This window comes from Acipenser ruthenus, chromosome 2, assembly GCF_902713425.1.
Source record: "Acipenser ruthenus chromosome 2, fAciRut3.2 maternal haplotype, whole genome shotgun sequence".
In the NCBI taxonomy this organism is placed as follows: Eukaryota; Metazoa; Chordata; class Actinopteri; order Acipenseriformes; family Acipenseridae; genus Acipenser; species Acipenser ruthenus.
The window spans coordinates 53211135-53225742 of NC_081190.1; the positions used below are offsets into that span (position 1 = coordinate 53211135).

The window sequence follows — 14608 nt, forward strand, 5'->3', positions numbered from 1 at the left end:
GGGGTTCCCGTCTCTTGGGGCACATGACATACACAAGGGATCCCCGTCTCTTGGGGGATCCGACATATGAAAGAGGGGTCCCCATCTCTTGGGGGGCCCCTTACATAAATAGAGGCTTGAGCACCTGAAAGGAAGGAAGAAAAGCTTTGCCCCTCAGGTTGCGTGGGGTAGTGATAGATCATGAGATGCTAAAAGGTTGGGTTTGGTTGGGGGTCCCCTCTGACTCGTGAAGAACCCTCCTACTGAGCTAAAGGAAGTGGAGAAAGTGAGATCACTAACCCCCCAAAGAATGGACCCCCGGCTCCCTGCTAAGAAAGAAAGAAAGAAAGAAAGAAAGAAAGAAAGAAAGAAAGAAAGAAAGAAAGAAAGAAAACATTTTTAACACAACAAAGAAGGTTAGTAACTGGCTCCCTACTGACTATGTGAAGACCCTCCGCTCAGTGGAAAGGAAAAAAAAAAGTTCTTTTTAGGGGGAAAACCTTTGGTGGTCCCGGCAGAAGGGTTGTCCCCACTCCAGACATACTAGCAATAGACTGTTGTGCAGAAGGTATCTCAGATTGGGAAGAATGTATGTATGACTCAACTGCTAATGAGGTCCAGCGCCCCATATTTTTATTAGATGCTGGTTAATCTTTGCTCTTGCTGCTGATGTGGCTGCCCCAATTCTCAATGAAGTCCTGCTCTGGAAACCAACATAAATGAGATGTGAACCAATGTCTGGATATAATAGTCTGGCTTGAATCGATGAACAGGAGGGCAGAATTTGAAATAGGTTTGCGTTCTGTGATTTATTTCTGCATGGAAGCATATGGGCATAGAGGAGAGTCAATTTTTGACTGCTGAATAAATTGACCTTGCCGAAGCTGATCCATTTTGGAAATGTGCAGGAAGAGGATAAAGTGGAAATCCAAGATGAGCGTGAGATCACTGCAGCGAATACCAGGCATAGGAAAGCTGGCAATAGAAGGAACTGCATATTCTGAGCATCTTTAAAAAAATGCAGTTAGACATATAGTTTCCATTGTTTGGTCATCAAATGTAGAGAAGCAGCCTTGACGGAGGATTGAAATCAAATTGTTCAGAATATCTATAGAGATAGGCAGGCGAGAAGGAGAAGCAGTTGGAGAACTCTTAGAGATTCCGCGCAGGAGGAGACGGACAGCTGGTATTGATAGGAGAGTTGGGGAGGTAATGGACATCGAGTGAAATTGGTATTGTATTCCTGACAATACCAATTTCACTTGAGTCCTTTGCGTGCACTGTAAAAGCCATAATCCAGTCCTGGTTGAATGGGGTTGGATTAATCCTGCTTTGGGAGCAGAAAGTCAAATAGGTGTTCCAGCCAGTGGAATAAGAGGATCTAGTGGAAGGAGCCAGTGCTGCAGCCATGTATGCTTGCGCTGTATTGAGTAGCCCGCTGATAGTTGGGTTCAGTTGAAAATTAGCTGGTTGAACTGGGGTGTCACTGCTGGAGTTGGCTGAGCTGTAGGGACCAGACTGTGAAATCTGGAAATCTGTAAACGAGAAACTGCATCTGCTGCATTATTATAAATGCCCGGTAGATGGCGTACATGGATTAGAGCGGCTGCCTGATGGCGTGATGACGAGCTGGCAGCTGGAGTTGCTTGTGTTTTTGACATAGCATGCTGGAATGTATGTTTGGTTAGTCAATAGTTGATCAGATATATAGAGATCTGAGGCAAAAAATAAAATGTAAAAACGAGTCTGTATGACTGATAAGGTGGCACTGAGTGCATAACTTTGTGTACTGCATACATCATTAGAAATGCAGTTATTTTCTAATCCAATACATCATTCGAAAGGGTGAACTTTTCAGTATTACTAAACTTTAGGTATCAATCTCGTCTTTCCAATACTTTTACAATGTCGCCAAAGCGACACTTTACAGGCAGAATGATCTGTACCGGCTTAATACATTATTGCAGCTCTGAAAAATTCTGACAAACAAATACTGTTTCCTTAAATAATATGAAGGCCATATTTCATACCTGTGTAAAATAATGTATTCCAGATCATGTCTTTTTTTTAAATTATTATTACGTGCATATTTAAATGTAAAACAATTTGGAATGATTATGATATATATATATATATATATATATATATATATATATATATATATTGTAACACAGCAGGGAGGGGGTTAATATCCTCCCTGCATGGAAAACATGTGCAAATGCACATTGGTTTAGTTTAATTGTTTTTGTTAATTGTTTAATTATTTGTTAATTGTGTTATCCCCTGCACCTGGCTAGCATTGTAAATTAGAGCCAGGTGCAGGGTATTTAAAGAGAGCAGCCAGTCTGTTCTGGGCTGCTGGTGTGTATAGGAGCCCGCTTGATAGTGTGCTCAAGCGTAAAAAGAAGGGTAGTGTAAAACCTGTTTTTCTGTGTGAAACCTGTGTGGTTTGTTTGGTTTATTTGGCAGGTAAACGGCTTAGCCGTCCTGCAAGATAGTTTAGGTTCCTGTGTTTTAGTTAATGCTCGAAAAGAGCTAGGTTTTGTTTTTGTTTTATTTTCTTTGTTATTGTTTTTAAAAAATAGTGAGCAAGTGTTTTGAAAAATCAAGTTTGTGTGTGGCTGGATCATTAAAGCTACGTTTACACCTGCACACCTGAGCCGAGCCGGTGCCAGTGCCGAGTCGAGCCAGCCTGGTACGGCTCGGGTAGCTTGAGTTGCGTTTACACTAGAGCAGGGGTGCACAATTCCGGTCCTGGAGGGCCGGATCCCTCCTGGCTTTTGTTCCAGCTGTGTTTTAAATTACTTAATTAGACCAATAACTGGTAATAATTGGTCTAATTAAGTAATTTAGGGCAAGGTTGGAACAAAAGCCAGGAGGGACACCGGCCCTCCAGGACCGGAATTGTGCACCCCTGCACTAGAGAAAGGAGAGCCGAGCTGAGAGACGTCACACATAATGAACGCGCTGAGTCGATTACATTAAATTTCACAGACAGCAAAAATAGAACAAAGCATTAATTTAATAAAATATTTTTTTACCATGGATTTTTTTAAATTATTGTTACTGCGGAGAAGTACTGAAAATGCGCAGGGGGGGGGGGGGGCTTGTTTACATACCTAAACAAAGGAAGCAAAGACGGGGGACCATATTAAAGGTATACATAATAACGCGCCTCGGATATAACGCTCCTACACCATGTCCCCCAACGCCCCAACTCCCGATACAAGTACAATATTTCTACAGTAAATACAGTGCCGGTGTTCAAACTGTAAACAACTTCTCAGTCTAACTTCCGTATCTGTCTCTCCCTTCTGATACAATATCTGAACTGGAGAAAAGCTGCGCTGGCACTTTATAACACCGTCATCTTTATTCAGCATTCGTTTTATAACTAAATAAATATTAGGTCTGTAACGTGGTTATCTTTCCTAATCTATTAAATTTTTTTTTGCTGCGAGAGGAGCTGCAGCTTTCTCCGGGAGACGAGATGCTTCAGCCTGGAGCGAGCCCATTCCCTCTTCCCCTCTCCCAACCCGCTCTTCTCGCATTTTGTTAGTTTGCTTGTCTGTCGCTTCAAACTGAACTCCCGACTGCCGTTTAGCCAGGCTATTGTTTAACAACTGCTGATTAAAATGATCCGTGAGTTGGAATGTTACCTTTTTTTTTTTTTTGTAAAAAATACAGCGTTGATTACATTGTGCTTTATTCGTGGTTAATTAACGGAAAGTTACATTTTTTATTCACAATGTGCGTATTATAGAGAGGGAGTTATTTTATTTAGTATTTTAGTCGGATGTGTGTTGTTATGTGTCCTGTGGAGTAAAGGTAAGGAGTTAAGAAAACATTTACCGGTTGTGGTCCTGGGGGTTGTCACTTTTTCTTGTAATGACGCTTGAGCGTGATGACGATATGCAGTAACCCTGTCCACAGCCTGCTTCGGCCCAGAGCCAGATTCAGATATGTTGCAGGGCTGGAGTTTCACGGCTTGGTTCCGGCTCGGCTCGGGTATTTGCTAGTGTAAACACACCCGTACCGTGAGGGCGTGGAGCCCTCACGGTACGGGTGTGCTAGTGTAAACAGGGTATTAAAGTGCTGAAAAAGGACCTGAAGGAGTAAAATCCTTCACAATATATAGACATTTTCTTCCACTATAAATCTATATTTTTCAGAGAAGCCCTAAAGTTAATAAAGACATTTTCCACATCACAGTTCAAATAGCTATATTGTTTATTGTTTATTTTAAAATATAGTAAATATATAACATAGAACATTGTTTGGAAAAAATGTGTTCTGTTGCTTACTTGCTCCTTCTGCGCTGTCATCGAAAATGCTCAAAGCTAACATGCAAATGAGGCCGCACTCCAAACGTTCATGACGATCACCGGCACTAACGCAGACACTAAAGGACAGGGCAAAGCATGTCACCAAAATCGCATTACAGGGCACAAGCAGTTTGCTCCAATTTGCGTTTTTTCATCAAAATCAGGGGCAAACCCTTTTTGCCCTAGCGTTAGAGGTTTGCACCTTCATCAAAATCGAGACCGCAATCTTTTAGAACAAAGCAGTTACTATTATGTTCCCAAACTGCTTAGAAAGTTTCTATGTGGTTATACTTTATAGTATTGTTACTGTATATATTGTAGTGCATTAGGAAATCTTACTGAAAACAGGTAGGCCTATTTCATGTGAAACGTTATCAATACAAAACAAACAGCCACTGGAGAGAAATGAAAATCCCCAAAACAAACTAAAAACTAGGGCTGTGTCCGAAGGTTCGAAGGTTACCCGAGGACACCCTGCCCGACCTATGCCTTCCCCATTCGGGCGACGCTGGGCCAATTGTGCACCACCCCTTGGGAGCTCTTGTCCACGATCGGCAGTGGAATAGCCGAGACTCGAACCAGTGACCTCCAGGCTATAGGGCACATCCTGCACTGCAGCGGCTTTACCGGATGCGCCACTCGGGAGCCCTCAAGGTTTAATATGATTTTTACATAATTTTCATAAAACCATTGTGAAGCATCTATTGTAGATACTGTATAGGGAAATGTAATTGAATTCGAAAAAGTGAATGGTAAGATTTTTCTGTGCATTCAAAACATAACTAGTCCATAACACTGTCACACATCCCATTGCATGGTTCTCCTAGGCACTGCTGCATCAGTCATGTGAAACTGCCGCAGACAAACTCATAATTCATATTATAAAAAATACATAACCGCAGACACTAAAGTAGACATCCACCACAAAATGATCTCACATTTTCAAAATTAAATTAAGACATTATAAAACAGATCACCTTAAATCAGCATTTCTCAAATGCGGCCACCGGTGTGATTTTGTACGACCACAGCTACTAGCCAGCATTAACGTCAGTATAATCAATGCATGTTGATTGGCCAGGCTTTCATTCTGATCAGATTTCATTTTGGCACGCGTCACAAATCTCCTCTTGTTTCGCTTTTTGTCAGTGTTCACACGTTGATCAGCGAGAGAAGACTTTAGTAGTGCGATGTGAAAAACAGCGGTATGGAATAATACTACTTTTTTAGTGTTGGGAAAAATATCAAAATATTTCAAACAAACATTGCTCCACCTGAATTTAAAGGCACAAATCCATGCCTTCATCCAAGAGATAAATTACACAGAAATTCCAATGCTTTTCACTGATTTACCACCTTGCCAGAATCGGTGGCGACAGTTTCTAAAATAGCAAGGGAAAAAAAAGCACCATCAGATGTTTGGGATTAACATGTATAATGTACATCTTATGGCCAAAAGGTATGCATCACCTAGAATTTTAGGACTGAGACATTAATAAAAAAAATTTAAAAACCTATATGAACATAATTTTGATCTTTTGTAATCATCATGTAATCAAAGAAACTTCAAAATGATATCGCAAAAGTCTACCGGAAGCCATAATAGTAGTACAGTATTTCATGTTAGACTTCGAAATGTCACATTTTTCATACATAAGGAAAACTACAAAGCGGTATGTAATTCAATATGTTATTAACATAACATTAAATCAGCAGGTTTCATTCTACATTATGAAACAAAATTAGTTAATTATACAGTGCCTTGCGAAAGTATTCGGCCCCCTTGAACTTTGCGACCTTTTGCCACATTTCAGGCTTGAAACATAAAGATATGAAACTGTAATTTTTTGTGAAGAATCAACAACAAGTGGGACACAATCATGAAGTGGAACGAAATTTATTGGATATTTCAAACTTTTTTAACAAATAAAAAACTGAAAAATTGGGCGTGCAAAATTATTCAGCCCCTTTACTTTCAGTGCAGCAAACTCTCTCCAGAAGTTCAGTGAGGATCTCTGAATGATCCAATGTTGACCTAAATGACTAATGATGATAAATAGAATCCACCTGTGTGTAATCAAGTCTCCGTATAAATGCACCTGCACTGTGATAGTCTCAGAGGTCCGTTTAAAGCGCAGAGAGCATCATGAAGAACAAGGAACACACCAGGCAGGTCCGAGATACTGTTGTGGAGAAGTTTAAAGCCGGATTTGGATACAAAAAGATTTCCCAAGCTTTAAACATCCCAAGGAGCACTGTGCAAGCGATAATATTGAAATGGAAGGAGTATCAGACCACTGCAAATCTACCAAGACCTGGCCGTCCCTCTAAACTTTCAGCTCATACAAGGAGAAGACTGATCAGATGCAGCCAAGAGGCCCATGATCACTCTGGATGAATTGCAGAGATCTACAGCTGAGGTGGGAGACTCTGTCCATAGGACAACAATCAGTCGTATACTGCACAAATCTGGCCTTTATGGAAGAGTGGCAAGAAGAAAGCCATTTCTTAAAGATATCCATAAAAAGTGTTGTTTACAGTTTGCCACAAGCCACCTGGGAGACACACCAAACATGTGGAAGAAGGTGCTCTGGTCAGATGAAACCAAAATCGAACTTTTTGGCAACAATGCAAAACGTTATGTTTGGCGTAAAAGCAACACAGCTCATCACCCTGAACACACCATCCCCACTGTCAAACATGGTGGTGGCAGCATCATGGTTTGGGCCTGCTTTTCTTCAGCAGGGACAGGGAAGATGGTTAAAATTGATGGGAAGATGGATGGAGCCAAATACAGGACCATTCTGGAAGAAAACCTGATGGAGTCTGCAAAAGACCTGAGACTGGGACGGAGATTTGTCTTCCAACAATGGAATGGTTCACAAATAAACATATCCAGGTGTTAGAATGGCCAAGTCAAAGTCCAGACCTGAATCCAATCGAGAATCTGTGGAAAGAACTGAAAACTGCTGTTCACAAATGCTCTCCATCCAACCTCACTGAGCTCGAGCTGTTTTGCAAGGAGGAATGGGCAAAAATTTCAGTCTCTCGATGTGCAAAACTGATAGAGACATACCCCAAGCGACTTACAGCTGTAATCGTAGCAAAAGGTGGCGCTACAAAGTATTAACTTAAGGGGGCTGAATAATTTTGCACGCCCAGTTTTTTATTTGTTAAAAAAGTTTGAAATATCCAATAAATTTCGTTCCACTTCATGATTGTGTCCCACTTGTTGTTGATTCTTCACCAAAAATTACAGTTTCATATCTTTATGTTTGAAGCCTGAAATGTGGCAAAAGGTCGCAAAGTTCAAGGGGGCCGAATACTTTCGCAAGGCACTGTATAAGTATTGCAAAACCTTTGGCCAAAAACCATCAACATGCACAGCTTTTCGAAATGCCTCCAACACTGGCCCAACTTGCAAGGTAAATTTTACGTACATTGATCAACTTTTGTTTAAAGTTGCAATCCTATTTTTTGATATGAAGAATGTAATAAACGGAAGCCAATATATATACAGTACTGTGGAAAAGTTTTAGGCAGGTGTGAAAAAATGCTGTAAAGTAAGAATGCTTTCAAAAATAGACATGTTAATAGTTTATATTTATCAATTAACAAAATGCAAAGTGAGTGAACAGAAGAAAAATCTACATCAAATCAATATTTGGTGTGACCACCCTTCAAAAACAGCATCAGTTCTTCTAGTGCACTTGCACACAGTTTTTGAAGGAACTCGGCAGGTAGGTTGGCCCAAACATCTTGGAGAACTAACCACAGTTCTTTTGTGGATTTAGGCAGCCTCAGTTGCTTCTCTCTCTTCATGTAATCCCAGACAGACTCGATGATGTTGAGATCAGGGCTCTGTGGGGGCCATACCATCACTTCCAGGACTCCTTGTTCTTCTTTACACTGAAGGTAGTTCTTAATGACTTTCACTGTATGTTTGGGGTTGTTGTCATGCTGCAGAATAAATTTGGGGCCAATCAGATGCCTCCCTGATGGTATTGCATGATGGATAAGTATCTGCCTGTACTTCTCAGCATTGAGGAGACCATTAATTCTGACCAAATCCCCAACTCCATTTGCAGAAATGCAGCCCCAAACTTGCAAGGAACCTCCACCATGCTTCACTGTTGCCTGCAGACACTCATTCGTGTACCGCTCTCCAGCCCTTCGGTGAACAAACTGCCTTCTGCTACAGCCAAATATTTCAAATTTTGACTCATCAGTCCAGAGCACCTGCTGCCATTTTTCTGCACCCCAGTTCCTGTGTTTTCGTGCATAGTTGAGTCGCTTGGCCTTGTTTCCACGTTGGAGGTATGGCTTTTTGGCCGCAAGTCTTCCATGAAGGCCACTTCTGATCAGACTTCTCCAGACAGTAGATGGGTGTACCTGGGTCCCACTGTTTTCTGCCAATTCTGAGCTGATGGCACTGCTGGACATCTTCCGATTGCGAAGGGAAGTAAGCATGATGTGTCTTTCATCTGCTGCAGTAAGTTTCCTTGGCCAACCACTGCGTCTACGGTCCTCAACGTTGCCTGTTTCTTTGTGCTTCTTCAAAAGAGCTTGGACAGCACATCTGGAAACCCCTGTCTGCCTTAAAATTTCTGCCTGGGAGAGACCTTGCTGATGCAGTATAACTACCTTGTGTCTTGTTGCTGTGCTCAGTCTTGCCATGGTGTATGACTTTTGACAGTAAACTGTCTTCAGCAACCTCACCTTGTTAGCTGAGTTTGGCTGTTCCTCACCCAGTTTTATTCCTCCTACACAGCTGTTTCTGTTTCAGTTAATGATTGTGTTTCAACCTGCATATTGAATTGATGATCATTAGCACCTGTCTGGTATAATTGTTTAATCATACACCTGACTATATGCCTACAAAATCCCTGACTTTGTGCAAGTGTACCTAGAAGAATTGATGCTGTTTTGAAGGCAAAGGGTGGTCACACCAAATATTGATTTGATGTAGATTTTTCTTCTGTTCACTCACTTTGCATTTAGTTAATTAATAAATATAATCTATTAACATGTCTATTTTTGAAAGCATTCTTACGTTACAGCATTTTTTCACACCTGCCTAAAACTTTTGCACAGTACTGTATATTGTTTTCTCTTTGTACAACGGCCCCTTTTTCATAAATTTAATTTTATTTAAGTTACATTTGACAGTTTTCACTTGCATGTACAACTAAAAAAGGCATAAGTAAACCTCACTAATGCTATTACTTTAGGGAAATGGGTCTTTTACTACTTTGTTTATTGCGAAGAAACAATGGCAAAAAATACATGATGTCTATTGATGTATTGTTTCTGCCTCAAATACACACGAGAAAATATTTCACTAACTACTGAGTGACACCCTTTGCTTTATAGTTAATTCAGTGGTGTAAAACTTATTCTACAGAAATATTTTTTAATACAGTTTTAATTCTATGATATAAAAGCATTGCAAATCAATTATACTTGTGTTATATTTAGCTGGGAATTGTGCAGCATGTGATTGGAACAGAAAAGTGAAAGTAATATTTTTGTATTTATGGAACTTCAATACATTAGAAATGTACTTAGGTTTAGGTACCATATTAAATAATATCAATGTATATGATTAAGTCTGACCTGTTGTCAGAGCAACATAACATCTAAAAAAAATACCTGATTTATGTCTCCAGTTTATCATTAGAAGGGCCTGGGAATTAAGATCCAGTACAGAATAGAGACAGACTGCTGTATTTTTTAAAATGAGAAACAGCCAGCTTCATTACAGAAATATTTATTTTTCATACAATATACTTAGGAAAAATTGCAGTACGACCACCAGTACGTGTTGGTGGCAGCACTCTGAGGTCACCAAAACATCTGGGTTGAGAACCACTGTCTTAAATGCTTTCTGATGAAGTAAACATGTTTTACCTTCAAAGTCCACATCTCCTACCAACTTGGTCTTTCCAGTTTCAGGGTCCTGGATGCGATTAATGCCAACATCAATAACAGCTGCTCCCTCCTTTACCATATCTGCAGTAATCAGTTTTGGAACTCCTGAAATAAGAACAAATATAGGACTTTTTACTTTCTTATTACACAGGCAAGCCCATGGGATCACCAAGCACAGCCCAGTGGAGTTCAGTCACAGTCGTTTTAAGTTTTGGTGCAGCTGTTTGGTTCTTTGGTTTGGAATGATGGTAGGTGGGTAGATTTTTGCACAGATAACCACAGCTTTACTAAATTGAAATAAGGTGTTCAGTCAATTTCCATCTGCAATATACAGTAGGCAGTAAAACTCAGAGGTCCAAGAATTGATTTGATGCAGCAAGTCTGTTTAATGTGTTAAGGTCTCCACACACCGGACGCGATACGATTTGTCCTGCAATAAATGGTACTTTCGCTGTGACACTACCTTTCACACCAGTGGCGATAGGCAACTCTTCTGATTGTATCATCAGCTAGAAAAAAATCACACTTATTACAGTCCTGTTATACGGCTAATAAAAATGTAGAATACATAATTGCTTTTGTGAATACTAATTTCAGTAAACGACTCATACACACCAGCTATATCCAGTTCCCTGGAAATGGACTGCCAGATGTTCTCCCTCATTGCTGTGTCTATAATTTTTGTGTCCTTGTCACAGGTGGCTGGGTGGGAGACATCACCAGACCAGGAAACAGAGACAGACTCAGTACTGTGGGGTGAGACGCAAATGCGCTCTTCAGTGAGAGGCAAATGCGCTCTTCCTTTTTTTAATAAATTAAATCAACTAAACACAAACAAAACTGCATGGTGGCCGAAATAAACACACAGAATACTCCAACAAATATCGTGCTGGTCTAAATCCAGCACGATTATAAGTTGTTGATATTAAGTTCTTCTCTGCTCTCTCTTGTTCTTTCCTCTCTCCTCTTCTTCCGCAGCACTCAGCTGCTTTTCTTTTTATACATGTGGCCATCATCAAATTGGCAAACAACCAATTTGAAGACAGCCACATTCTGCACGTGTTATTTTTGGCAGGGAAGAAAATTGTCTGCTTCCCTGCCAACCCAAAACCACACTGTAGCAGGGCGAGGTCTGTGCTGGCTATCAGACGCATGTGCGCTCCTGCAGGGGGGAGTCAACGGCCCTGTTGGACCCGTCTGCCAATCATGGCGATGACACAGAGGTTGGGTGAGGGTGTGTTGCCTGGCTCTCTCAGTGGTCGGGAGGCAGGTCTTGGGGGGACGGTCGGCCAATAAAAATAACGTGCTGTGATTCCCTCTGTATTGCCCATGTAGAAGAGAAGCCAGCTGGAGGTTGGTTCGGAGCGCTGGAGTAAAGAAAAAGACACCCAGAGACCAGAGAAAGAAAGCGTGGTCAGTTTTCTAACAACAACAGGGCATGACTTAGGGCAGCAGTGTGGAGTAGTGGTTAGGGTGCTGGACTCTTGACCGGAGGTTTGTAGGTTCAATCCCAGGTGGGGGACACTGCTGCTGTACCCTTGAGCAAAGTACTTTACCTAGATTGCTCCAGTAAAAAACCAACTGTATAAATGGGTAATTGTATGTACAAAATAATGTGATATCTTGTAACAATTGTATGTCGCCCTGGATAAGGGCGTCGTCTAAGAAATAAATAATAATGACTAAAAAAGAGAAGAGAAAGGGCAAGATGGATAGCAGAGGAATAGAGCCGTGAGGCAGCACCATTTTACAGACCCAGCACCATTTTACAGACAGCTGGATAGTGTCTACAAGGTGCTAGAAATTTCTATATGATGATGCAGAACCTAATTCTAGTAAAGTCTAGAAAATGCTGGATTGTAGGTGAACATTCTTAAAGAGTATAAATGGGTTAGGCATAGGGTGATTGCTGTCATTACTAAGTCAATATGGGAAAAAATAAAGAGCTATCTGAAGATCTTAGGCAGAACATCTTTTATTGTCATAAAGCTGTTTTGCCTCTCAAGAGAGAGGTCGAGGAGAATTAGGACAGAGGAGAGAGAGGCAGCTCGGGCAGATTTAAGTGAGTTGGTGACAGACAGGAGGGCGGTTTCAGTGGAGTGAGCAGAGCAGAAGCCAGATTGGAGAGGATCGAGCAGAGAGTGGTTGGACAGGAAAGCAGAGAGCTGGCAGTGTACAGTCCACTCGAGGGTTTAGGAGAGGAAGGGTAGGAGGGAGACAAGACGGTAGTTCTGGAGGGAGGTGGGGTCGAGGGTAGGTTTTTTGAGGAGGGGAGTGATAGAGGCTTTTTTGAAGGCAGAGGGAAAGAGACCAGAAAGTAGAGAGGTGTTGAGAAGGGAGGAGATGAAGGGGAGTAGAGCAGGAGCAGCAGCTTGAAAGAGGTGAGTGGGGAGGGGGTCCAAGGCACACGTGGTGGGTTTGTGACCCTGGAGCAGGGAGGAGAGGTCAGAGTCTGAGAGGGGCAAGAAGGTAGAGAAGGAGGGCGAGTTAGAAGGGGATGCAGTGGGTGTAAGGGTTGGAGCAGGAGGGGGTGCGGGGCAAGGAGAGGTGTTAAATAATTTGCGGATATCTGAGATTTTAGAAGAGAAGAAGGAGGCAAAGTCATCAGGGGAGATAGAGGAGGGAGGAGGAGGGGGGAGGGTTTAGGAGGGAGGAGAAGGTAGAGAATAGTTTACGTGGGTTGTTAGTGGAGGCTTGGATTACAGATTGGAAATAAGTACATTTAGCAGAGGAGAGAGTAGAGGAGAAGGAGGAGAGGAGAGTGCAGTAAAGGTCTAGGGTAGCAGGGAGTTTGTTTCTCTTCCATTTCTTTTCAGCAGATCGCAGTATGATTCTTGCCGAGCGGAGCGCAGAGGAGAGCCAGGGATGGGGAGGGGAGGAGCGAGCAGGTCGGGAGGTGAGGGGACAGAAGAAGTCGAGGGAGGAGGTGAGGGAGGAGAAGAGGGTGGAGGTAGTAGAGTCTACGGAGAGTTGTGAGAAGGAGTCGATAGGAGGGAGGTGAGAGAGAGCAGTGGAGGCAAGGACAGAGGGGGAGAGAGATCGGAGGTTCCGGCGAGAGGTGACAGTGGGGGTAGGAGGAGCAGGGAGAGGGGGGAGAGACAGAGAAAAAGAGATGAAATAGTGATCAGAGAGGTCCAGGGGGGTGACAGAGAGGGTGGAGGGGCAGCAGGCCCTGGAGAAGGTGAGGTCCAGTTGACGGCCAGCTTTGTGGGTAGGAGGGGATGGAGAGAGACAGAAGTCGAAGGAGTGAAGGAGAGGGAGGAATCCAGCAGAGTGGCTGGGGTTGGAGAGATGGGTGTTGAAGTCACCCAGCAGGACAGTTGAGGTAGACAGAGAGGGAAGGGAGGAGAGTAGATAGTCGAGTTCATCCAGAAAGTGAGTGAGAGGCCCAGGGGGGCGGTACAGAACAATGAGCAGGAGTTCACAGGGAGAGGTTAGTTGGACTGCATGAAATTCAAAGGTATTAACAGAGCATGAGGAGAGATCGGAGGGGAAAGAAAAGAGTAAGGAGGGAGAGAGGAGAAGACCAGTCCCACCTCCCTGTCCAGTGAGACGCGGGGTATGGGACAGGACGTACCGAGAGGACAGGGCGGCAGGAGTAACAGTGTTATCAGGGGACAGCCAGGTTTCAGTGAGAGCAAGGAAATTGAGTGAGAGGTGGGAGGCAAAGGCAGAGATGAAATCAGCTTTGTTAGCAGAAGAGTGACAGTTCCAGAGTGCACCAGAGAGTGTGCGGGAGGGGGGGAGAGGCAGAGAAATGAGGTTAGAGGGGTTGGAGGAGCAGCAGCGGAGGGAAGGCAAAGGACGAGGACGGGAGGACAGAACAGGGATGTGAGAGACAGTCATAGCAGGACAGGCAAGACGACAGGCACAGTAGGAGCAGTGGGGTGGCGGCTACAGACCTGACTCGGTTGTGGGCACGTTGCAGAACTGCTCGATGCCGGTAAGTCACCTTCTACACTTAAGGTGTAATTGGCGGCCATTTCTGCGTGCCATGTCCCCGTTGATTCTGTATCTCCGGGTGCGCATTTCTGAGCAACCCGTTTTCTCAAGGGTGCTCGCCGATTATGCCCTCCAAGGAGGGTCCTTCTCCCCGAATGGAAACTTGATATTGTACTGGAGGCTCTCACGAAGGCCCCGTTGGGGCCCATACACTCCATAGAGTTTAAGTATCTGTCTATGAAGACAGCCTTCCTCTTGGCTATAACCTCCGCAAAGCGGGTCAGTGAGCTACAGGCGCTATCGGTGCACAGCTCCTGTATGCGTATTTGGGACAATGGCAGCAGGGTGTCACTACGTAGAAACCCTGCTTTTCTCCCTAAGGTGATCACAGCCTTCCACATGAACGAGTCTGTGGAATTGGAGTATTTCCA

The 14608-nt window shown here is 43.1% G+C and overlaps 1 protein-coding gene across 2 annotated transcripts in view; it reads right to left on the reverse strand.

Moving 5' to 3' along the window:
- LOC117408809 (bifunctional methylenetetrahydrofolate dehydrogenase/cyclohydrolase 2, mitochondrial-like) overlaps positions 1-14608 on the reverse strand; it is a 63767-nt gene that overhangs the window by 11331 nt on the left and 37828 nt on the right. For both annotated transcript variants that reach the window (XM_034014133.3, XM_034014132.3), the window contains one exon: positions 10215-10340. In XM_034014133.3, the coding sequence (XP_033870024.2) occupies positions 10215-10340 (126 nt within the window). The remainder of the gene's footprint in view (positions 1-10214; positions 10341-14608) is intronic.